General features: G+C 47.3%; 1 protein-coding gene across 2 annotated transcripts; it reads left to right on the top strand.

Annotated features, from left to right (window-relative positions):
- The first annotated feature begins 242 nt into the window (after nucleotides 1–242).
- On the top strand, nucleotides 243–24,252 carry STK36 (serine/threonine kinase 36). Of its 2 annotated transcripts, none has more exons than XM_036434552.2 (27): nucleotides 243–342; nucleotides 865–1,033; nucleotides 1,913–2,053; nucleotides 2,162–2,239; nucleotides 4,040–4,170; nucleotides 4,405–4,654; nucleotides 6,406–6,499; nucleotides 6,745–6,914; nucleotides 7,050–7,222; nucleotides 7,645–7,750; nucleotides 8,805–8,948; nucleotides 12,643–12,822; nucleotides 13,737–13,834; nucleotides 14,485–14,590; nucleotides 16,036–16,186; nucleotides 16,376–16,503; nucleotides 17,219–17,323; nucleotides 17,594–17,692; nucleotides 17,779–17,867; nucleotides 18,123–18,186; nucleotides 18,353–18,463; nucleotides 19,938–20,012; nucleotides 20,407–20,587; nucleotides 20,789–20,936; nucleotides 21,158–21,305; nucleotides 21,788–22,534; nucleotides 23,523–24,252. In XM_036434552.2, the coding sequence occupies exons 2-27, from the start codon at nucleotides 950–952 to the stop codon at nucleotides 23,664–23,666; spliced, it is 3,945 nt and encodes a 1,314-aa protein (XP_036290445.1). In that variant the 5' UTR covers nucleotides 243–342; nucleotides 865–949; the 3' UTR covers nucleotides 23,667–24,252. The 2 variants fall into 2 exon arrangements, with proteins under 2 accessions (XP_036290445.1, XP_045436389.1); XM_045580433.1 differs by having other exon boundaries at nucleotides 300–384.

Below are 24,252 nucleotides of genomic sequence, written 5' to 3'. Positions count from 1 at the left end.
GTCCTGATGGGGTCCTGAGGGCCCAGAGGCGGCTCGGAAGCGCCCTGAAAAGTGCCAAGGACGGCCCACCCCCCCTTCCCCACACCTCCGAACGCCTGTGCCCTGTGGGCTCTGCCTGGTGGCAGCGAGCACGGCTGGTGACGACAGGCGTCTTTCAGGAGGCCGGCGGCGGGGGCCCGGAGGGATTTTAAGTCAGGCAGAGCCCGCGGGCAGCCCGAGGGGCGGGCCGGAGCGGGCCCTCGGCCCGGGGGGCGGGCAGCTCCGGGGCGGGGGGCGAGGCGGGGCTGGGGCTGCGGACCGTGCAGGGGGCGTGGGCGCGGGCGCCGCCGGGTCGCTGAGGAGGTTGGCGGCGGCCACAGCTTCGGGGCGGCTGCCAGGGCTGGGGTTGGTGCGGGAGGCTGCGTGAAGCGGGGAAGGAGACGGGCCGTGGGGGGCGCGAGGTGGGGCTGGGGACCTGAGGAGGCTGAAAAGGAGGGAGAACTACAAGAGGCTATTTGCTCGAAGCTTTTTTTAAAAAATATATATATATTTTTATATATTTTGTTGATTTTTTACAGAGAGGAAGAGAGAGGGACAGAGAACTAGAAACATCGATGAGAGAGACTCATGGATCAGCTGCCTCCTGCACACCCCCTACTGGGGATGTGCCCGCAACCAAGGCACATGCCCTTGACCGGGATCGAACCCGGCACCTTTCAGTCCATGGGCCGAGGCTCTGTCCACTGAGCCAAACCGGTGTAGGGTGCTCTAAGCTTTTACCTTCCTTCCATTCGCTCCGCTCTCTGGGTCTGGGGCCTGGGTTATGAGGAAAAAGAGGGAAAAGCATGGTGGCTAACGTGAACCTTCCTTCCGTGTGCCCGCCAGGCTTCCCAGATGTGTGGAACCGTGTGGAGCTGGGGCTCTTCACCGCCATCCCTGCTTCCTCCGGAGGAAGCCCCGGGCCTCTGTCATGGAGAAGTACCACGTGCTGGAGATGATCGGAGAGGGCTCTTTCGGGAGGGTGTACAAGGGCCGGAGGAAATACAGTGCTCAGGTGGTGAAAGAAGGGGGACCCCTCTTGGGATTCCACACCTCCAACTCCAGCAAGCATTCATACCAACCTGTATTCCCAAGACACTGACTCCCTCCTACTTAGGGAGTGTGAGCTCTGAGATTGGATTACGTGGGCTCAAATCCGCACTCTTACCACTTTCTAGCCTTAGAACTGGACAAGTCACTTAACCTCTCTCTGTCCCAGTTTCCTCATCTACAGAGTGAAGGTAGTATAGTATCTGATTGGTGGGGTTTGAGAAGTAAATGTAATGTTACATTGGATTACTTAGTACAGTGCCTGGCACCTCGTATTCAACACGTAAATAAGTATTATCACTGCTATTAATCCTTATCCTGTGCAGGAAGAAATAAACCACCTGAACTCTATTCTCCATTTTTTCCCTTCCATTTCCTCTAAATTCTTTAAATATTGAGTTTTTTACTTTGACCAGAACACCGGTCCCAGAATTCACCAAAGGGTTATGTCTGTCAGACTCCTAGGGCCGTGGTCGGCAAACTGCGGCTTGGCGAGCCACATGCTGCTCTTTGGCCCCTTGACCAAAACACGTGGCCCGGGTGAGTCTGTGTTGAAGAAGAGGCATTAGAAGAAGTTTAAGTTTAGAAAATGTGGCTCTCCAAAGAAATGTCAATCGTTGTCCTGTGGATATTTGGCTCTGTGGACTGATGAGTTTGCCGACCACTGCACTAGGGCAAGGGGAAGGAAAGGCTGAGCGAGGACCCAGTACCGCGGGGAAGAGTGGAGTGGGGGACTAGCAGCTACAATGACAATTGCTCAATCCAAAGTCTCGCTTCTGGAGTTCTCAGGCGGAAGTTTCAGTGGTGTCTTGAGGCCTTGACTCTTCCTCTCACCTCTGAACAGGTGGTGGCCCTGAAGTTCATTCCCAAACTGGGGCGCTCCGAGAAAGAGCTGAGGAATCTGCAGCGGGAGATTGAGATCATGCGGGGCCTGCGGCACCCCAACATCGTGCACATGCTCGACAGCTTTGAGACCGATAAAGAGGTGTGTGCTGGCTTGGGGCCCCCTCTCCCCACGAAGAAGGGCACTGGGAACTTCCCAGCCTTCACGCACAATCCCGGAGCCACCCGTGCCTTTGCCTCTGCCTCTCAGGTGGTGGTGGTGACAGACTATGCCGAGGGGGAGCTCTTTCAGATTCTGGAAGACGATGGAAAACTTCCTGAAGACCAGGTATGTCTCCAGGCTCAAACGTCTCCCTGCCCCCGGCTGTCTTTAGGTCAAGGACTGGCAGGGAAAGCTGAGGGCACTGAGAGTCTGCATTTTGAAAATTCCTGAGAAGCCGAAACCGGTTTGGCTCAGTGGATAGAGCGTCGGCCTGCGGACTGAAAAGTCCCAGGTTCGATTCCGGTCAAGGGCATGTACATTGGTTGTGGGCACATCCCCAGTAGGAGGTGTGCAAGAGGCAGCTGGTCGATGATTCTCTCTCATTGATGTTTCTAACTCTCTATCCCTCTCTCTTCCTCTCTGTAAAAAGTCAATTAAAAAATATATTTTTTTAAAAAATTCCTGAGAAAAGAGTCTGGATGTATAGAGGCCATGTGGTGTGACAGTGAAGTATATCAACCGTGAAGCCAAAATCTTTGAATACAAAGGTTGGCTCTGCCACTTTCTAGCTGGATCCTCTTGGGTAAGCTACTTGGACCTCTTTGTGCTCAGTTTCCTCTTTCTATTTAGTTAATTAATTAATTTATTTTAGAAGGAGAGAGGAGGGCATGGGGGGAGAGAAAGAGAGAGAGAGAAACATTGATGTGAGAGAGAAACATTGATTGGTTGCCTCCTGCCCGCACCCCAACTGGGAATATAGCTCCCAACATGGGTTAGTGCCTGCAACCTTTCGGTGTGTGGAACAGTGTGTCAACCAGCTGAGCCACACCAGCCAGGGCTGTTTCTTCTTCTTCTTTTTTTTAAAATATATTTTATTGATTTTGTACAGAGAGGAAGGAAGAGAGATAGAGAGTTAGAAACATCGATGAGAGAGAATTATCGATCAGCTGCCTCTTGCACACCCCCTACTGAGAATATGCCCGCAACCAAGGTACATGCCCTTGACCGGAATCGAACCCGGGACCTTTCAGTCCCCAAGCCGACGCTCTATCCATTGAGCCAAACCGGTTTTGGCTGTTTCTTCTTTTTAAAATGAGAATAATGATGTCTATCTCATAAAGCTACTGTGGGGATTAATGAGTTAATTCATGTAAAATGGTTGAAGAGTTCCTAAAACACAATAGTCAACGTAGTTAGCTCTTATTAGTGCTTTGTTATTGGGTGACATTGGGGAAGAAGGGCTAGTGTGGTGGTACCAGAGAGGGCAGGAAGGTATGAGGGTTGTGGTTCAGGCAAGATTCGCCATCGAGACATAGTGGTTGGCAGTGGGATTTGGTTGAACACATTTTCCGGCCACACTTATTCTAGGCGCTTTCCTGTGTTCTAGCAGGTAGGCCCTCCTTGGGGCTTCTTGTTGCAGCATTGTATTTTCTTATGAGCACTCATCATCACTGGTAATTCATCGTCTTATTCCTTTTGTCTGTCTTATTTCTTTGATTACTTCTTTTGAAAAAGGGATTTGTCTTAATAACAACTAATGCATATCAAATGCTTACTAAATGCCAGGCACCATTCTGAGCATTATATCACTTTACCTGCTTTAACTCATTTAATCCTCATAATAATTTTGTGAGGTAGAGGGTTTGATTATTGTCATCTTATAGATGAAAAATCTGAGAGGCACAAGATAATTTGTCTATGGTCATGCAGTTAGTGAGACTCAATAAATGTTCTTTGAATGAGTGAATGAAAAAATCAAAGAATGAATGAATAGGGGAGCAAGAACTATAGAAGATATTGTGTGAAGCTCAAAGATAGGGGAGAGATGATCACATCGGCTGTAGTGTTAGGGAGGAGTCTTTGTGCTCCTGATCAGGCTTCTTCCTCTGACCTCTCCTTTCTTCCTCCCACTTGGCTGATCCCTAGGTTCAAGCCATTGCGGCCCAGTTAGTGTCGGCCCTGTATTATCTGCATTCCCACCGCATCCTGCACCGAGACATGAAGCCTCAGAACATCCTCCTTGCCAAGGGCGGTGGCATCAAGCTCTGTGACTTTGGGTGAGGAGGCTGACCTTGCACCTCTGCTTCCAGTCCTGCAGGGAGTCCTAGACCATTCGCTTGGCTTACACGGGCCTCGTTTTTAGAACCTGAGCTGCAGATGGGGACCTGCTGGGTCTTTTGAAGGGTGCTCTGTTTGGGTTTGGGATATCTCACACAATGAGAGGGAGTACCTACCAGGTCTAGTTTTATTGACTGTCTTCTCTCTTTACATTCCCATCCCATCGCCTGCAGATTTGCCCGGGCTATGAGCACCAATACAATGGTGCTAACGTCCATCAAAGGCACGCCCCTCTACATGTCCCCAGAACTGGTGGAGGAGCGACCCTACGACCACACCGCAGACCTCTGGTCTGTGGGCTGCATCCTCTATGAGCTGGCTGTAGGCACCCCTCCCTTCTATACCACAAGCATCTTCCAACTGGTCAACCTCATCCTCAAGGACCCTGTGCGCTGGCCTCCAACCATTAGTCCTTGCTTCAAGGTAATGACTATAGAAAGGGACATTGCTTTTGCATTAGAAACCTGTCTCCGCCTGCCTCTGTTTCCTTTTTAAAAATGCTTTTCCAGAGTTGTTGAATTAAAGCAGGAGCTGGGCCACGCTGTCTTGCTTTTGTGCTGGAGGGGCTTGTTCCGGGAGGGTACGTCACACTTGGGAACAGCAGCCTCTGCTTGGGCCAGGCTATCTTTCGTCACAACGGAAAGGTGGTTTTTAAGAAACCAGAGATAGATACTGGCCCTTTTACGTGCCCTCATTCCACTTATTTTCTATCAGATGATATCTAGTTTTGCAAACCCAGGTTTCAGTCCTCCTCTTGAAAGAAGGAATCGTTAGTTATCCAAATGCCCAGAGCTGGTGGCGCTAGTTTGGTGACTAGAGGATAATGAGAAAGGTGGTGCCTGCTCCTTGCAACCAAGTCTCAGTAGACTGGAGGAAGGAGGTGTGGAGGGAGGGAGGAAAAAAAAAGTGGGCCCTTTTTACTTCTTATCTAGAAGATTTGGACTTTTAGTGGAATTTAAATGCAGCTTTTTCCCAGCGTGAAATCTCATATAACTTTCCTTAATTTTTATCTAAGATGAAAAGGGACAGGTTTCCCCCAAAACTACTCAGTTTGGGGAGACCCAAGTAATTATCAAAGAGAATCTAGCCTGGCACGCGTGGCTCAGTGCTTGAGCAGCGGCCCATGAACCAGGAGGTCACAGTTCGATTCCCAGGCAGGGCACAGGCCCAGGTAGCAGGCTCGAACCCCGGTGGGAGGCATGTGTGAGGTAGCCAATCCATGTTTCTCCCTCATCGATGTTTCTTTCTCTCTATCCCTCTCCCTACCTCTCTCTAAAATAAACAATGTACATATATAAAGAGAATCTAAACAAAGGAAATGGGGCCAATAGGCAGTTACCTCCAGCCAGAGCCATGCATACTAATCATCTTGTTTTAGAACAGCGGCCATAATCTAGTCCTTTTTATTCCTGTTTTAGCCCAATGGAGGATTTCCCCAAGGAAACCTCATAATGATGTACCCTCTTTAGAAACAGTCTTTCTACCTCTCCATCATCTGAAGTCCTGCTGAAAGATGCCTGGTTTTGAGTGCTTCCAAACACATCTTATACAATTACTGTGTGTATGTGTGCGCGTGCATGCGTGCTCTATCAATAAGGTGACCAGACGTCCCGCTTTTGGTGGGACAGTCCTGATTTTTAACAATTTGTCCCGCGGGCGCATTTTAAAAAAGTCTCGATTCTTCAAAAATCGGGACTTTTTAAAAACGCCATGGGGCGCAGGACAAATTGTTAAAAATAGGGATGTCTGGTCACCTTACCTATCAACCATAGATACATCTGTTCCTAACAAACTGCAGTCAAAGGGAGGGCAAAGGGAGCAGTTTGGGACTCTGTTGTATGTTTGCTTTCTGAAAATAATCATGCAGGTGACATCTCTGTCTTTCTTTAAGTTTTTCCCCTCACTTCTTCACAAAGCTGGTGACATTGAGATTTCTGTTTTCCTGGGGTTCTAGAATGCCAAAGGACAGGGATTGGAGTACCCTAGGAGACGAGGCCGTGAGTTCTATGATTTCATCCAGGGAAAGGAGGCCCAAGGATAGGGCTAACGAGGGTGTGATCAAGAGCAGCTGGTCTGCTCTAAGATTAGACTCTGGGGTCTTGGTTTGCAGGTTCTGACTAGTTAGAGGCAGCCTACATGGAAATAAAGGCTGATGGGAGACTTTTTCTTCACAGAACTTCCTGCAGGGACTGCTCACCAAAGACCCCCGGCAGCGCCTGTCCTGGCCAGACCTTCTACATCACCCCTTCATTGCTGGCCGTGTCACCAGTGAGTCATTAGGATTCCCTAGTGTTCTCCCCAATTTACCCACCTTCTGGATCCAAAATATATTCTTCACCCTACCACCTTGAACTTCCTTCCTAGCCTTTTGCCTAACCTTTGCCACCTCCCTTACAACCCTCTTCCATCTTTGTCACTTTATCAAATGGTCTGGGGACACTGAAATTGTCTCTGGCCAAGTGGACATGGCGGCTCTAGTATGATCATGACTTCCTCTTCTTCCCTCCCTACAGTAATCACTGAACCAGCAGGCACAGACTTGGGCACCCCATTAACCAGTCGTCTAACCCCAGAACTTCAGGTCCTCAAGGACCAACAGGCACATCAGCTGGCCCCCAAGGGCAATCGATCTCGCATCTTGCGTCAAGCCCGTAAGCTCATGGCTGAGGAGGCCAAGCAAAAGGTGTGTAGGAATATGTGGGGAGTGAGCAGGCTAGTGACAGGGGTTGCTTGAGAAGGAGAGTGGCTTTCTAGGGTTGGGAAAGGGCGGATTTGTACTGGCAAATGGCACCCAGTGTCTCCCGCCCACTTCCCACAGAAACACCAGAATACAGGACCTACCCTGGAGCAGGAAGACAGGACCATCAAGGTGGTTGCTGGCACGACCCCTCTGTCCCCTCAGGAACCGGGCTACTTGGCTGAGATTGTGGCCTCGGAAATGAAGAGCAACTGGGCCGAGTGGGGGGCTGGAGAAGCGCCCCCTGCACCTCGGTGAGGAGGGTTGAGCCAGGATTTATAGGGACAGGGCCCTGGCAGTGCGAGTCCTGGGTCCTTAAATTCTAACTCCAGATACATGCTTGCTTTGTCAGGAAGCATAGGAACTTTCCTTTCTCTGTGGCTCAGTTGTACATTAACTGTAAGGGCAAGAATTATCTCAGTACAAAAGAGAAGATTAAGTTGGGAGCAACAGGTGAAAACTGCCAATGTATAAGGAAGTGGGAGGGCAGTCAAGAATGTGTGTGTAATCAGTAGTCAGCTTTTCCTGTCCTGGCCATATTCTAGAAGGTCTCCTCTATTGAATCCTATGTGGCTTTTTCTTCATTCCTATCCTAGAGGCTTAGAAGGAGGGACAAGTTGATAAACTCTAAGCCTCAAAGCTCTGTAATTCATTGTACTTCAACTTCCTCTGACAGGGAAAACCGGATCACTGAGGATAGTGAACGAGCATTCCCAGAGCTGAGGCCTGAACATTCCCAGGCTGGCCAGCAGAACATTGGTGCAGTAGAACTAGAAAATGAGGTGAGCCTAGAGGCTCTTCTTGGTCTTGTCAGTGCCATGGGATGATGGGTCTGGGTGGTTGTTTTTCTAGAACAGTGATCCCCAATGCTCCAAATTTGAGCTCCCCGATTGTTAAAAACTGCTTTGTTATTATTAACTAAATAGATTTTAGTTGCCCAGTTATCTGAATATGTAATTATAAAAAATTGGAATACATATGTAAAAATGTAAGTCCTTCTTAAGCCTCATCTAGGTCCCATAGTTATCTTCTGTTATCAGCTTCATCTGTCTCCTTACAAACTTTCTGTACATTTATATATATACACATCTATATGTATAAAAGTCTAAGCAACCCCTTAACAACTGGATGACTGGTTAGTTGTTTTGTCTCTTTAGACTCCTTTAATCTGGAACAGTTACTAGTCTTTTTTTTTCTTCTTTTTTTGCCTTTCATGACTTGCAATTTTTAGGTACACAGGCCAATTATTTTACAGAATATTCCTCAAATTGATTAGATTCAAATTATGCATTGTTGGTAGGAAGACTGCATAAGTGATTCATCCTTAGTATAACGGTTTTCGTTTTCTTTTTAAAAAAATATATTTTTATAGATTTCAGAAAGGAAGGGAGAGATAGAAACATCAGTGATGAGAGAGAAGCATGGATCAGCTGCCTCTTGCATGCCCCACACTGGGGATCGAGCCCGCAACCCGGGCATGTGCCCTGATTGGAAATCAAACTGACCTTCTGGTTCATAGGTCGATGCTCAACCATGTTGCCAGGCAACAGCTTTCTTAATAACTTCTTAATGTTTCCTAATATGGATGGGCCATTCTTTAGTATTCCCTTACTGACTGGCTGTATGACATTTTTAATTTTTTTTTTAAAATTTTTTGTGTATTATAAGTCATGCGACCATGGACATCTTTCTAGGTATCTCTTTATACACACATGTCAGTGTTCTCCAAGAGATTTTCAAGACCCTTCTTACAGTTACTAGTACTTCGTGATCCCCAGATTGGGAGCCACTACCCTCAGCCTTACACCTCCTCCTGTCCTCTGTCTCTTCCCTCAGGAGCCAGACAGTGACGATGAGTGGCAGTACCTGCTGGAGACCATGGAGCCTGTGCCCGTCCAGCTGAAGGCCCCGCTCACCCTGCTGTGCAATCCGGACTTTTGCCAGCGCATCCGGAGTCAGCTGCACGAGGCTGGAGGGCAGGTGACGGGCAGAAGGGTGCTGTGGAAGGGACTGGGGACTGTTTTCACAGAGGAGACATTAAAAACCATTGACTAGCATAAGGAAGTTTGTTCCTTTCCAGTTCTTTTTCAGTCCATCTGCTTAATTCAAGGAGATTTGCTAACCTGCTTTAGTAACCCAGAAAGAGCAAGCCTCAGGTTTCTCTTTCTGAAGAGAAAAGCGTCCGTCTAGAGCAGGAATCAGCAAACTTTCTGATGGTAAAGATTTTAGGCTTTGTAGGCCTCGAGGCAAAATGGAGGACTTCTACAAGGAGCAAAACCACATTTACAAGATTTTTATTGACAAAATGAAAAACACAGCTATAACAATTGCATATACAATATTTTCTTTTTTTTAAAAATATATATTTTATTGATTTTTTACAGAGAGGAAGGGAGAGAGATAGAGAGAAACATCGATGAGAGAGTCATCGATCAGCTGCCTCTTGCACAGCCCCTACTGGGGATATGCCCGCAACCAAGGTGCATGCCCCTGACCGGAATCGAACCCGGGACCTATTTTTAGGAAGGCCGACCCTCTATCCACTGAGCCAAACCGGTTTTGGCATACAATATTATCTAATATAGGTAGGCTAACAAGAAGAATGAGATTCTTTTTTAGGGAGTGACATTTTGCTTATTTGATTTTCATAGTTAGCATTCCCTCATACAAAGCTTTCCTTACGTCTCTGAAACACAGTGATCTTCCTTCTTGGGAGCTCATCTTTTCTGCTTTCTTTTTAAAGTCTTTAAATGATCTTCAGTAAAAGTACTAAGATGTGAAACCATCACTATAATCCAGGTTTTTAAAAATTTTTATTTATTTTTCCTCACCCGAAGATTAATAATTTTAGAGAGAGAGGAACATTAATGTGAGAGCGAAACATCGATCTGTTGCCTCCCTATATACCCCGACCCGGGATTGAACCCTCAACTTAGGTATGTACCTTGACTGGGAATTGAACCCACAACTTTTTGGTGTATGGGACGATGCTCTAACCAACTGAACTAACTGGCCAGGGCTTTTTTCCTACCATAATCTAGTTTTAGAACATTTTCAGCTCCCCAATAAGATCCTCATACTCATTTACAGTTAATCATCACTCCTACTCTCAGTCTCAGGTAACCATTAATTTCCTTTCTGTCTCATAGATTTGCCTTTTCTGGACAATTTATATAAGTGGAATAATATGGCATATACAGTGTTTATCTAGCTCTTTAGCGTAAAGTTTTTGAGATTCATTTATGCTGTAGCATGTATCAATACTTCATTCCTTTTTATTGCTGATAGTATTCCATTATATGGACATTTATTACATTTTATTTATCCACTCACCAGTTAATGGACATTGAGGTTGTTTTCACTTTTTGGCTTTTATGAATGATGCTGATATGAACAATCACATGGAAATCTTTTTGGCTATATCGTTTCTCTTGGGTGGATAAAATAAATGGAATTGCTTGGTCATATGGTAAATTCATGTTTAATATTTTAAGAAACTGAATTATTTTTCCAAAGTGACTACACCATTTTGCATTCCCAGAACAATGAATGAGGGTCTCTATTTTTCCACATCCTTGCTAACATGTAATATTGTCTGTCTTTTGATTATAGTCATTCTTGTTAGTATGAAATAGTACAGCATTGCTAATTTCTGATGCTAAGCATCTTTTCATATGCTTATTAGCCATTTGTGAAATTTCAATTCTTTTGCTCATTTTTATTATTATTTATTTATTTATTTTTATTTTTATTTTTTTTCTTTTGCTCATTTTTAAATTGGGTTGTTTGTCTTCTTATTGAGTTGTAAGAGTTCTTTGTATATCCTGGATACAAGATCTTTTTCAGATCTTGTATCTGAAATATTTTCTTCCAGTCTACGCTTTGTCTTTTTATTATTTTTTTAAAAATATGTATTTATTTTTTACAGAGAGGAAGGGAGAGGGATAGAGTTGGAAACATCGATGAGAGAGAAACATCGATCAGCCGCCTCCTGCACACCACCCACTGGGGATGTGCCTGAAACCAAGTTACATGTCCTTGACCGGAATCGAACCTGCAATCCGACTCTCTATCCACTGAGCCAAACTGGTCAGGGCTGTCTTTTTATTCTTATGAGTGACTTAAAGCACACAAGTTTTAAATTTGATGAAGACCAGTCACCATATTTTTCCTTTGTAGATTATGCTTTTGGTGTTGAATCTAAGAAATACTTTCCAAACTCAAAATCCTGAAGACTTTTCTTCTGTTTTTTTCCCAAAAGTTTTCTAGTTTTTGCCCTGACATTTAGTTCTCTGACCCATTTTAAGTTAAATTTTGTATGAATTATGTGGTGTACATTGAGAGGGATCTAAGTTCATTTTTTGGATGTGGGTATACAATTGTCCCAGCATCATTCAACAAATGTGCTGGGACAGTTGTATACCCAGCGAATTGCCTTGGCACTTTGCACCTCTCTTTTGGCCCTTACTGTTGTATCACGTTGTACTGGATAACTTTTTGGTAGGGAAGCAGGCTAAAAGCTCTGCCACCAGGGTAAGAAAGACTTCCTAAGTTGGAATTCCACCTGAACTCTTGAGCTGTGTGATTATTGACTACTTTCTTAACCTACCTAGAAGCTTCAGTCTCCTCATCTATAACTATATTTGTATTTACCTCAGAGAGTTATTGTAAAGGTTAAGTAAGCAAATACATGAAAAGACTTAGAGCAGTGAATAGCATACTATAAAATACTTTATGTGTTATTCTTCTTTCAGGAAGAATCTTTAAAGAATAACCATTTAAAAATAGAATACTGCATGACCAATGTTGCTCAGTGGGTTGGAGCATTGTCCTGTGCACTGAAGGGTTGTAGGTTCAATTCCTGGTCTGGGCACATACCTGGGTTGCAGGTTTGATTACTGGTCAGGGAGTGTATGGGAGGCAACTGATTGATCTTTCTCTCTCTAAATCAATAAAAATATATCCTTGCTCTGGTGGGTATGGCTCAGTGGTTGAGCGTCAACCTATAAACAAGGAGGTCAAGGTTTGATTACTGGTGGGGCACATGCCTGGTTTGCTGGCTTGATCCCCAATAAGGGGCGTGCAGGAAGCAGCTAATCAGTGATTCTCTCTCATCATCGATGTTTCTTTCCCTCCTTTTCCCTTCCTCTTTCTGAAATCAATGGAAACATATTAAAAAAAATCACACATATCTTTGGGTGATGGCTAATATATATATTATTATCCTTAGCTTGCAGGCTGTATAAAAATAAGTAGATTTAGTCTATGGGTTTATCAACCCCTGGTCTAGAGTTGAATAACATTGTCTTGTGACCATTGTTTTTAATTTTCAGAAGTGTATGTCAGAGAGTGTGTATGTGTTTTGTTTTATCTTTAAAATGAAGGGCTGGAGAAGGGAGGGAGCAAATAGGAATTGCATTGGGTCTGACACAGAGATTCTGAGGGACAGTCCCCTCTCCCTTGACCACTGCTTTTATAAGTTAGATGACTGAGCATCTGTACTCCTCCTCCCAGGTACAGTTTCCCTATTTCTCTCTTTTCTGGGCCTTAGACTCCCAAAGAAAGGAATGAGAACATCTGGTATGGTTTGCCAACTCCTTGAGGACACTTAATATGTAGAACTCTTCTTTTGCCTCTGGTAATATTGATTGCTTCTTTCTCTCATGTCACCCAGATCCTGAAAGACATGCTGGAGGGTGCGTCCTGTATCCTCCCTGCACTCCGGGTCCTGAGCCATCTTCTGACCAGCTGCAGTGACTCTGTTGCCTTGTTTGCCTTCTGCCGGGAGGCAGGGCTCCCTGGGCTGCTGCTCAGGCTTCTCAGACACAGCCAGGAGAGCAGCAGTGTTCAGCAGGTGAGCTCTCTGCAGGGAGCTTTGAAAGACTTCCAGGAGTTTCTTCTTCAGACCGCCATCTCTCTTTGGCCCAATTGCCTTTTATTTTATTTTATTTCCTTCTCTTTCTAGTTAGTAGAGTGTGAATTGCAAACTCTAATGTCTCCTGAGACCAGGCAGATAATGTTAGTCAGAAAAGCTGCCTGTGTCAGACTATGCCAATAGCGGGGAATAGAGAAACCAGAGGTCTCATGTCCAGGCTGATGGTGTAGCCTATCCTCAGCTCCAGCCCAGTGTTTCCAGATCTTTTAGTTTTCCAAGAGAAGCTAGACATCAGATCTTATGCATAATTTCCCAATATCTAGAGCACCGTGCATTTAAATGTGAAATTCTTGGCTTTCGTAACCCCATTTTACAGAGCAGGTACTGAAGTTCGGAGAGTAACTGAGTCATACACAGGCTCTACCTTGTAAATGGTCCCGGAGAGGATAGTGGGAGAGCTAGGATTGAGACTCAGTATTTTTGGGGGCGAACCTCTGCTTCTCTGCTGTGTCCTGCCACAGTGAGCTGAGAGAACAGAATGTAGAGATGTTTAATGGGATGTGGGCTCAGGAAGCTGGGAAGCTGCACTCTGCTGAGGAGTATTAATCTTGGGTGTTTAAAGAAATTGAAAAAGAATTTGAGCTATTTTGAAAAACGTAGCATAATAAACTCCCAAAATGCTGTTCAGGCCAAACAGGCACATTTTCAGACTATTTACAGCCCATTAGCTGCCGCTGGTTTCTTCTGGATCTCCTGTCTCTGTCCAGACATTCTCTTCCCTGCCCTGGCCCTTTTGTCTGGCTAACCTGACTGCATATCTGATACCTTTTTTCCTGCCTTTTCTATTTCCTCCATCCCCTACATTGCCCTTACTCTGTTTTCTTCCTCGGCAGCAATGCTGGTATGGGGCCTTCTTACGGGACCTGATGGCTGTGATTCAGGCCTACTTTGCCTGCACCTTCAATCTGGAGAGGAGCCAGACAGGTGACAGGTGGGATGAGACAGTTTTGTTCCGTTGGCCAGTTTGGTTTCAATTTCTATCTCTGTTCTTACTTCCCCTTTAGGAAGAGGCTAAGTAAGGAGAAGCCATGATTTGTGACAGGCTTAGGGACCAGCTGACTGGCCCCTCAATGTCCAGCTAATCCTCTTACAGACCCTGAGACACATCCAACCTTGCCCCAAGACTTTTGGGTTTTAAGGGTCAGCAGTCACTATACTCTAAATCAGGGGTCTTCAAACTACGGCCCTCGAGCCACATGCGGTCCGCAGAGGAGTCTGATCCGGCCCGCCAGGTTTTTTGGGCAGTGAGCGCAGCCGAGGTGTTACAGTAGGAATTAGTAGTTCATATAGTCCGGCCCTCCAGCTCTCTGAGGGACCGTGATCTGGCCCCCACTTTAAAAAGTTTGAGGACGCCTGCTCTAAATGAAAGGATCAAGATGTAAATAACCTAGAGAAATGGCAGAGAGAAGGGCTTGGAGGTTGTATATGTGGAGACTGTGTCTGTGCTGAGCAGGGGATAGCAGGGAGCATTGTGATGTGTTCCTTTCCTGAGCTGCTCCTACTCGCCCAGAACTGACCCATTCACCATGTCTAGGCTTTTAGTGGAAAGATGAGGAGAAACCGTGGGCTCATTTCCCCCAGCCTACAGGTATTTCAAGAAGCTTCCAGCCTCTTCCTGGACCTGTTGGGGAAACTCCTGGCCCAACCAGCCGACTCCAAGCAGACTTTGCAGAGGGATGGCCTGATGGTAATCTGTTTCCTCTTCCAGATTTCTGTCTCTGCTGCATTCCTCTGTTTCTTCCATCCCCTTTCTTACGACTAGATAGGGTTAGATCAGGCAATACACCAAATATTTGTTGAATGCTGACTGTGTGTCATATACAGTTTGAGTAAGAGAAAGTTCCTATCCTCAAAGGACGAGGGCTAGTCTAGTGCGGGAGATGTAAAGTTGTCAAGGACAGTAGTGTGAAAAGTGTGTAAGACACAGAAGCACCACCAAAGAAGATTAACGCTACTTGGCATGTCATAGAAGAAATCCTGAAGGAGGAAAAATCCTTCGCAGGGATTTGGAAATACACAGAAGTTTGCCAGGGAGATGAGGCAGGAAAGTAGAGAGGATATTCCAGGCAGAAAGAGCAATGTCTATAAAGGCCCAGAAGCACTAAGCAGTGTGCCTGTTTCAGGGGACCACAGATAGAAATATTTGTTCTTGAAGAGACTTGCACATCAGTTAGTATTCCCAACCTTACTTGTCTTGTGGACTAGTAAACTATATGGATGTGGGTTTTCTTCTCTGGACTCAGGAGTGAGGGACAGGGGAATGGAAGATTGAACGAGAAAATCTCAGAGCAGATAATTAGAAACATTTTTAAGGAAATAAACAATTGCCTGGTCGTGCAGACTGGTAATTGGGAACACATATTTGGGTTACTTTCCTCCCTCTTGCTAGCAGTCCATTCAATTTCTGGTAGTCTGAGAGCCTATTTTAACATTCCTCACCCTTTCAAGTCAGAAAGCTTTTAATATCTAATGTAAATTTTGGCCAGCAGTGACTCACTCTCAGCACTTCTCATATGTCATTGTGCAGTGAGTAGCATACAGAGTTTGGAATAGATACCCCACCTCCTGAAGTTCTGAGAGGGCTGGTTTGGGAGGGACCCAGGAATCCCCAGGAATTTTTATTTTATTTTATTAAAAAATATTTTATTGATTTTGTACAGAGAGGAAGAGAGAGGGATAGAGAGTTAGAAACATCGATGAGAGAGAAACATCGACCAGCTGCCTCTTGCACACCCCCTACTGGGGATATGCCCGCAACCAAGGTACAATACATGCCCTTGACCGGAATCGAACCCGGGACCTTTCAGTCCCCAAGCCGACGCTCTATCCATTGAGCCAAACCGGTTTTGGCATCCCCAGGAATTTTTATACTCATGGTCACAGATGATACTTTGAGAAACATCATCTAGGGAGCAGCTGATCTGATAAAAGAACAACTGACAACTAATATTCCTGTCTTTGAAATGTGAAGGCAGTGATAATGCATCTTCTGTATGAAGAATACTTAAAATTAGATAGCTAATCCCCTGGGTTTTCCTCCTCGTTTCTCAGGTTCTCTGGGGAGTCTTGCTGCCTGCTAAGCCTAGTCAGTTTTCTGATGTCCTAATAGTAACCTGCCCTTGTCTCCCTCAGTGCTTCACTGTTCTGTGTGAAGCCATGGATGGGAACAGCTCTACCATCTCCAAAGCCTTTTACTCCAGTCTGCTGACCACACAGCGGGCCGTGTTGGACGGGCTCCTCCGTGGCTTGACAGTCCCACAGCTCCCTTTCCACACACCCCCAGGTAACCAGTGTGGGAAGGGGAGGTTCTCTGGACATACTCATTGAGTAGGTTCAACTTTGCTCTTTCTACTGCCATCAGTGAACACAGTGCCTGGCTTCAGTGAGTCCCGATAAATAACAACTGAAAGAACGAAGGGGCAACCGAGAGAAACAGCTAGATCTACCCTGCATTCTTTGCCTTCCTCCATAGGAGCCCCTCTCGTGAGCCAGCCAATGCGGGAGCAGAGTGAGGATCTGCCTGGAGCCATTTCCTCTGCGCTGGCCGCCATATGCATTGTTCCTCTGGGGCTGCCTGGCTGCTGGGAAGCCAAGGAGCAGGTGTGAGCTGCAGTTTTTTTGTTTTTGTTTTTGTTTATTTATTGATATTTTACAGAAAGGAAGGGAGAGGGATAGAGAGTTAGAAACATCGATGAGAGAGAATTGTCGACCAGCTGCCTCCTGCACACCCCCCATTGGGGATGTGCCCGCAACCAAGGTACATGTCCTTGACCGGAATCAAACCCGGGACCTTTCAGTCCGTAGACCGACGCTGTATCCACTGAGCTAAACCAGTTTTGGCAGAGCTGCAGTTTTTTATTCTTATCACTCTTATTGCCAGAGTGGGAGAGGCTGGTTCCAGCATTTCAGAAAGAAAGAAAAATAAGCTTTTATGCCTCCTCTTAATCTGTAGTTCCAGAAACACGTGATCCTACCACTTGTAGAACATGATGTAGCTAAAACCTCACAGGCCTTAATCAGTGACAAACTGCCCCTGTGGCAGTGTAACTGATCTGAAGCTGCCAGCGATACTTTCTCAAGGGCTCAGGATTCAGACTTTGCTCCCTTTTGGCTGGCAGCACTGCTCTGTACCTGGGGCTCACCAAGACCCTGCCTTTTCGTTCCCCATTGGCAATGAATACTGGAATGGAATGGGGTCTGAGGTTCCTGGTGAACCTAGGGAAGAGTAACTAGCAAGGGTTTGAGAGTCTTGATTCGTTGGAGATAGGATTGGAAGAATGAGAATAGGATTGAGTCTTCAGGAATGTTCCTTTAGATCTCTCGGCATTTGGCAAATCAGCTCACTGAAGACAACAACCAACTGAGGCCATCCCTCATCTGCAGTCTGCAGCATCCCATCCTGTGCCTACCCCTTCTTAAGGTACTGCCTGCCTGTAACCCTTGACACTTCAGGTCTCTTTCTAACCCCCAGGATTGAGGGAGAGGCCCCTTGCAGGACCCCTTTTTGCTTTTAAGTCTTTTCAACTGAGATGGCCCCTCTTGCAGCAAGAGGCAGAAATGGCCAAGCTTCTCTAATTCCCCCAGGTGTGGGGACCAGATCTATTGAGAGGCTAGCCTGTTTCCAGATGAGCCTTCTAGCCTAGGAGCCAGGTGCTGCCCTGCTCATAACAGACTCCTCTTCCTCCCTTAGGTTCTCTACTCCTGCTGCCACGTCAGTGAACACCTGTGCCGTCGTCTAGGGCAAGAGCCCCTGGCCTTGAAGTCATTGTTGATGTTGGTCCAGGGCAAGGTAGGCCAGCAACACAGGTGGGCATCTCACGGTGGCCCCACCATCTCAGTCAGAGGTTGCTCTGATATCTTCCGTTTCCTTTGTAGATAAAGGTAGTGGATTGGGAAGAGGCTACTGAAGTGACCCTCTACCTCCTCTCCCTTCTTGTCCTTCGGCTCCAAGATCTGCCTTCTGGGTGAGTCATAAAGTAGGATCTCTCCACTGCAATTTTCTACCTTCAGAGCTCACCCTGACATAGAACAGCCTATCCTTTGGAAGGATTGCGATAGAGTGAAGGTTTCTGTACAGAGAATAGACCTGGATTCCCACCAGCTTTGTGACTTGGAGCTGGACATGCAGCCTAGGTGGAGAGTGCCTTCCAAGAAAGAGGGAAGGCCAATCCCCGCCTCCGTTCACACTGCTGCATCCCTTCTGTACCTCCTTATTCCAGAATGGAGAAGCTAGGCAGTGAGATTGCTGCTCTCTTTACCCATTCACACGTCGTCTCTCTTGTGGTGAGTTTTCAGCCTTTATCTTTCCCCCTATCATCCAACCTTTTGGGGACCGGGGGAGTCATTGTCCCCTTTGCAGCTGCTGATGCAGTGTTCTTCTGGTCTAGGATGGAGACCTAGATCCTCTCTGTTTGTGCTGAATACCATTTCTTCTCTTTTAACTCTGCAGAGTGCAGCGGCGTGTTTACTGGGACAGCTTGGACAGCAAGGAGTGACCTTTGACCTCCAGCCTATGGAGTGGATCCCTGCAGCCACTCATGCCCTGTGTGCCCCTGCTGAGGTGAGATCTGCTAGATAATGCACAGACATGTTTTCTCTGAGTCAAACAAGGACTGGATTAGGGAGAAAAGACTGAAATGCCAGCCAGTCTAGAGTCAACTAAAAAGTAGTAAAGGAATCTTTCCTACCCTCTGCCTCCAGGTAAGTGACCCCTCCGAGCCCAGACTGGTCAGGGCTTTAGACCTGTTGTTGACACTCTAGACTTCTAAAGAGGGAGGGAAGGAGGCATCATTTCTCTTGGACTTCTTTATTTTTTATTTTATTTTATTTTATTTTATTGATTTTTCACAGAGAGGAAGGAAAAGGGATAGAGTTAGAAACATCGATGAGAGAGAATCATCGACCAGCTGCCTCCTGCACACCCCCTACTGGGGATGTGTCGGCAACCAATGCACATGCTCCTGACCGGAATCGAACCTGGGACCCTTCAGTCCGCAGACCGACGCTCTATCCACTGAGCCAAACCAGTTTCAACTCTCTTGGACTTTGACACTTGCCTCTAAAGGGTCTCTCTTCTAGGCTCTTTCCAAGTCTATTTTCTTCACTGCCACCAGAGTGAGCTTTCAATAAAGAAAAATTTGGTTATTTGTTTAACCAGTAATTACTTAACACATAAATAGGTATCGAGTACCAGAGACTACTCTAGGTTCTGAGAAGACAGCCTTGAATTAAAGAGACAAAATCTGTCTTGCACATGTGGGGCTTGTGTGCTTCCTCAGTGACTTCCATTGCTTCTGGGATCAAGTCCACATTCTTTAGCAGGCTACCGAGAGCCCGTCTGTTACCTCTAGGCTCTGTGATCCTGTTAGACCAAAAGGGTTACCACCTTCCAAATTCACCATGGTCTTCTGTGACTGCCTTTGTATATGCTGTGACTTCCACTTGGAATGTTCTCCCTGCCTCCACTTTCTTTTATCTGTCTTAAATGTTTAACCCCATCAGTTTCCTACCTCTAGGAGGCAGAGTTAGGCACTCTCTCTTTTATTTTTTAATATATTTTTATTGATTTCAGAGAGGAAAAGGGAGAGGGGGAGAGAGAGACAAAAACATCAATGATGAGAGAGAATCATTGATTGGCTGCCTCCTGCACGCCCCCCGCTGGGGAACGAGCCCGCAACCCAGGCCTGTGTCTTTGACTGGAATCAGTCCAAAGGCTGATGCTCTCTATCCACCGGGCCAAACCAGCCAGAGCAGAGTTAGGTACTCCTAACTGTGAACTTCCACCTCCATCCTAACCTCTTGTTTAGGAAGATACTTAAAATTGTTTCCATGTGTGCTTACCCTGCCAGACTGTGTGTCTTTAGGACAGAGTTAGTCGTTGACAAATAAGCAGGAACCAAGACTCCTCTAAGTTCAGAAGAACTCCCCACACAACACCAGGCTGAGAAAGGGCTCTTTCTGCCTGGCCAGGAAGTGGGTGCACAAGGCCCCCTCATGCCTCTCAGATCGGCATTCTTCCTGCCTCTCCCCTGCAGGTCCGGCTGACTCCACCTGACGGCTGTGGGTTCTACGACGGCCTGCTCACCCTTCTGCTGCAGCTCCTCACCCAGGTACAGCTGCGTCTGAGGGCGGGTGGAAAGGAAGGAGAGAGAACCGGGGCATTTTAGGGAGCTGCCGGACGTTAGGAATGAAGAAGCAATCCATAGACTACTCTGCTTGTGATGGCTTTAGAAGGGCCCGTCTGCCTTCAGTCTGGACCTTTTAAAGGGAACTATTCGGATGCATCCCTTAGGATTCAGTGGGGAGAAAAGAGTAGTTTCCTGGTTTCAGACGTACACACGGTTAAGGTGTGGTAAGAAAGAGACCTAAGATAATAGGGAAAGCCTGGCTGGGAAAACAAAAGGGATTATTTCTGGGACTTCCACTCCTTGTAGGAGTGGGAAAAAGGCATTTGACTCCTGACTTTGACCTCCCCACCCACCTGCTTTATATTTGTGTCTCCAGCAGGGGAAGGTGAGCCTGATAAGGGACGTGGTTAGCTCAGAAATGTGGACTGTTCTGTGGCACCGCTTCTCCATGGCTCTGAGGCTCAACAAGGAGGTTTCTACACAGGAAGAGGAGCTAACGCTGTCCAGTCCGTATAGCTCAAGCTCAGAGCCAGACTGGACACTGATCTCACCCCAAGGTAGCTTTTCATCTGCATGGCCTCCTTTATGGGACCAGTGTATTGATCTCTCTTCAGGAGGAGTAGCCTAGAACTGGAGTAGCCATAGAGATTGCTGCTGCTGCCTGGGATGGGAAGGGACTGAACAGATGGTAGCTCTGGGAGCAGGAGCACCGGGGATTCTTGTCTGCTCCACTGGCCCTTCATTCTCGGTATTTCCAGGGGTAGCAGCCATGTTGAGCCTGACTGTGGCCACCTTCACCCAGGAGCCCCAGTTATGCCTGAGCCACCTGTCTCAGCGTGGAAGTATCATCATGTCCACCTTGAAGCATCTGCTTTCCCCGAGCTTCCTACAGCAGCTGGGCCAGGCGTGAGTTTGAGCCAGAGGAGGGAGACCAGAAGAGCCGGAGTCTGCAGTGGGGGGTGGGGAGGGGAAGGCAGGAGAGACACAGCTGACAGCTTGACCTATGAGGCAAGAAATGGTTTGCTGCGATTGGGGAAGGAGAGCTGGCCTAGGAAACTTGAGAAGAGAGGGATAATAAAGGGTGAGTGAGCAAGGCCGAGTAAATCCTTCCACACTCACCTCTTTAGGCCTCACGGGTCTGAGTTTCTCCCCGTCGTGGTGCTCTCTGTCTGCCAGCTCCTCTGCTTCCCTTTTGCCCTGGATGTGGATGCGGACCTCCTCGAGGGTATCTTGGCTGACCTAACAGACTCAGCAGTCACAGCCCACCTGCTGCAGGTACTTGGGAGGCACGAAGGTGGGAGAGGAAGATGGCCAATGACCTTGTACACTCTAGTTCACTTCCAGCAGCTCCAGGGCTCTCCGTGGCCGCTGGTTGGATGTGAGAGTTGGAGTGGAGAAAGCATTCAGACCTGAAGGGAGGTGTGTGGTTGGAGCTGGGGTTGGTACCTGCATCAGGCCCTTATCTGAATTCCATTGGAGCTCAGTGGGGAGAACATCCCAGTCTCAGTGCTGGAGACTCAGCAGTTCTTGGCATTAACACTGGGTCCTTGACGAGCAGAGCAAGGAGAGGACTTATTCTCTTGGGGTCCACGTTGTGTCTCCCATGGAGCTCTGGGGGTCATCGCGCTCAGCTCTCTGTAGTGTTTCTCGCCATAGCTTGGCTTTTCTCCCAGACTTTGGGCTCCTAGCTATCAAGCGGCAGTGTACGCTCCCTCTCCCTGAGCTACTCTTGCTGCTCCCCTCCCCGCTTCTCCTAGGTCTGCTGTCAGCATCTGCTGTTGCCACAAGTGGAGCTGCCCGTCAGTCTCCTCACACACCTGGCCCTCACGGATCCCATCTCTCTCAACCAGTTTGTGGACACAGTGGCTGCCTCCCCCAGAACCATCATCTCATTCCTCTCAGCTGCCCTTCTAGGGGACCAGCCGCTGCTGACCTCTGACCTTCTCTCCCTGTTGGCCCACACAGCCCGGGTTCTGCCTCCCAGTCACTTGTCCTTTATCCAAGAACTCCTTGCTGGCTCCGATGAATCCTATAGGCCCCTGCGTAGCCTCCTAGGTCACCCAGATAATTCTGTGCGGGCCCGAGTTTATGGGCTCCTGGGACACTTGCTCCAACACAGCATGGCCCTGCGTGGGGCACTGCAGAGCCAGGCCGGACTGCTCAGCCTTCTGCTGCTGGGGCTTGGAGACAAGGACCCTGCTGTGCGGCGCAGTGCCAGCTTTGCTGTGGGCAACGCGGCCTACCAAGCTGGTCCCCTGGGACCTGCCCTGGCAGCTGCGGTGCCTTGTATGACCCAGCTGCTTGGAGATCCTCAGGCCAGTATCCGGCGCAATGCCGTGTCAGCTCTGGGCAACCTGGCATCTGAGGGGCTGGGAGAAGAGCTGTTACAGTGCCAAGTACCCCAGCGGCTGCTGGAGATGGCGTGCGGAGACCCCCAGCCACATGTGAAGGAGGCCACCCTCATTGCCCTTCGGAGCCTCGGCCAGGAGCCCTGCATCCATCAGGTACGCTCCAGGGGGCTTAGGGGCCACAATGACAGGGTGGTGTTTCACAAGTTTCCTGAGAGAGTCTTTAAGGAACTGGAATGTCCAGAAATCCAACTTGGTCCCTCTTTGGGAGCGGGACACCCAGTGGCAGTGTCTTGGAAATGAGTTTCCCATCTGCCATCTCTGACCACAGAGAAGGGAAGGGACCGGAAAGAGGCCTCCATTGGCTGAGAAATGCCTGGGATCTTGGGACCGTTGTTTCTCTTCCAGAGGCTACCTGAAAGGGAGTGAGGGAAGATTGAAAATGCTGAGGTATAAGGTGGTTTTGGCACCATGCTAAGCATTTTACCTTGAATATTTGGTTTAAGCTATTACATTCCTCATTTTGCAGGCTGTGAAACTGAGGCACAAAGAATTTAATAACTTGTCCAAATTACAACACTAGTATGTAGGGTTAGACTTTGAAGTCAAGAGTCTGAGTCCAGAAACCATACTCTTAACCACTGCTTTATTCTGTCTCTTTGCTCAATTTTCAGTATATAATTAGCCCAATGAAGTCACACATCTACCGATGATAAGGCTAAATCTCCAAGTTATAATAGTTCAGTATAGTAGTGTTGGGTGGTTCATGCAGAACAGAAATTTGACAGGATAGTGGTGATATATGTTACAGGGTTTTCTGGTAATCCAAGTGGGGACATAATAAAAAGGATTCTTGGTGGTAATGAAGTTAAGACCCACTGGTCTGGATCCACAGCTGGGAATCACTGGTTTACTGTCACTACTGCATTCATTACTTTTCCTGGGGACAAGTGCTTGGATGCCTTGGTGCCTTGGTTTCATGGTTTGTAACCAAAGGGAATGGAAATAGACCCCTGATGAAGTTTATCACAGTCTATTTAGAATCCCCAAGAGCCCACTTTCTTTCTTTCCTGGAGTAGGAATTGCTAGTCCAAGTGAGAGTCCTCTGCATGCCCTGTTCTGTCATCTGCTCTCTCCCCCACAGGTGTTGGTGTCCTTGGGTGCCAGTGAGAAGTTAGCCTTGCTCTCTCTGGGGAATCCGTTACTGCTGCACAACAGCCCCAGGCCTGCCTCTGCCAAACACTGCAGGAAACTCATTCATCTCCTGAGAACAGCCCACAGCACATGATCCCAGATCCTGGGCTCCAGCCTCCACCTTCGCTGTCCTGCTATTGCCAACTCTTCTTTTTCTACTATACAAGCCACCAACTCAACGGAGAGCTAAGGATATTTAAAAAGAGATAAGCTGCCAACTCAACTGATTAGAGAATGAGAAACAAGAGGGATTTATGTGTTAAAGCTGCCCTCCTCCCCCAATTCAGGATGATTTTAGCCAGTAAACTTTATTGCTGTTGGTGCCAGAGAAGGATCCTTCCTGCTCTACATCCAGGGGTCTTTTCTTTAATACTGTGCCTTGAACCCCAGGAACATGCTTCTCGAACCTTAGGGAGACCCACCTACCTAAGAGATCTCTTCCTTTCTGGAGCTTCTATATTCCTCCCAACAGCTTCCGGATTTAGGCGCCTTGGCCCAAGGATGATGAAGACAGAGCCTGTCTCAGCTCAGGCTGTGGGGTAAATGTCACCAGTCCCTGTGGTGGAGGGTAACCCACATTCCCATTCATGGGAGGGGATGGGGAGTGTATCCTTTTTTTGTTTTGTTCTTTTTTTGTAATCTATTTGTAAATCTTGTAATAAAAGGTGTGCCTCACCCTA

This window comes from Pipistrellus kuhlii, unplaced genomic scaffold (assembly GCF_014108245.1).
Source record: "Pipistrellus kuhlii isolate mPipKuh1 unplaced genomic scaffold, mPipKuh1.p scaffold_m20_p_127, whole genome shotgun sequence".
In the NCBI taxonomy this organism is placed as follows: Eukaryota; Metazoa; Chordata; class Mammalia; order Chiroptera; family Vespertilionidae; genus Pipistrellus; species Pipistrellus kuhlii.
The sequence above is the reverse complement of the archived record's forward strand: the minus strand, read 5'-3'. Positions and strand labels throughout refer to the sequence as shown.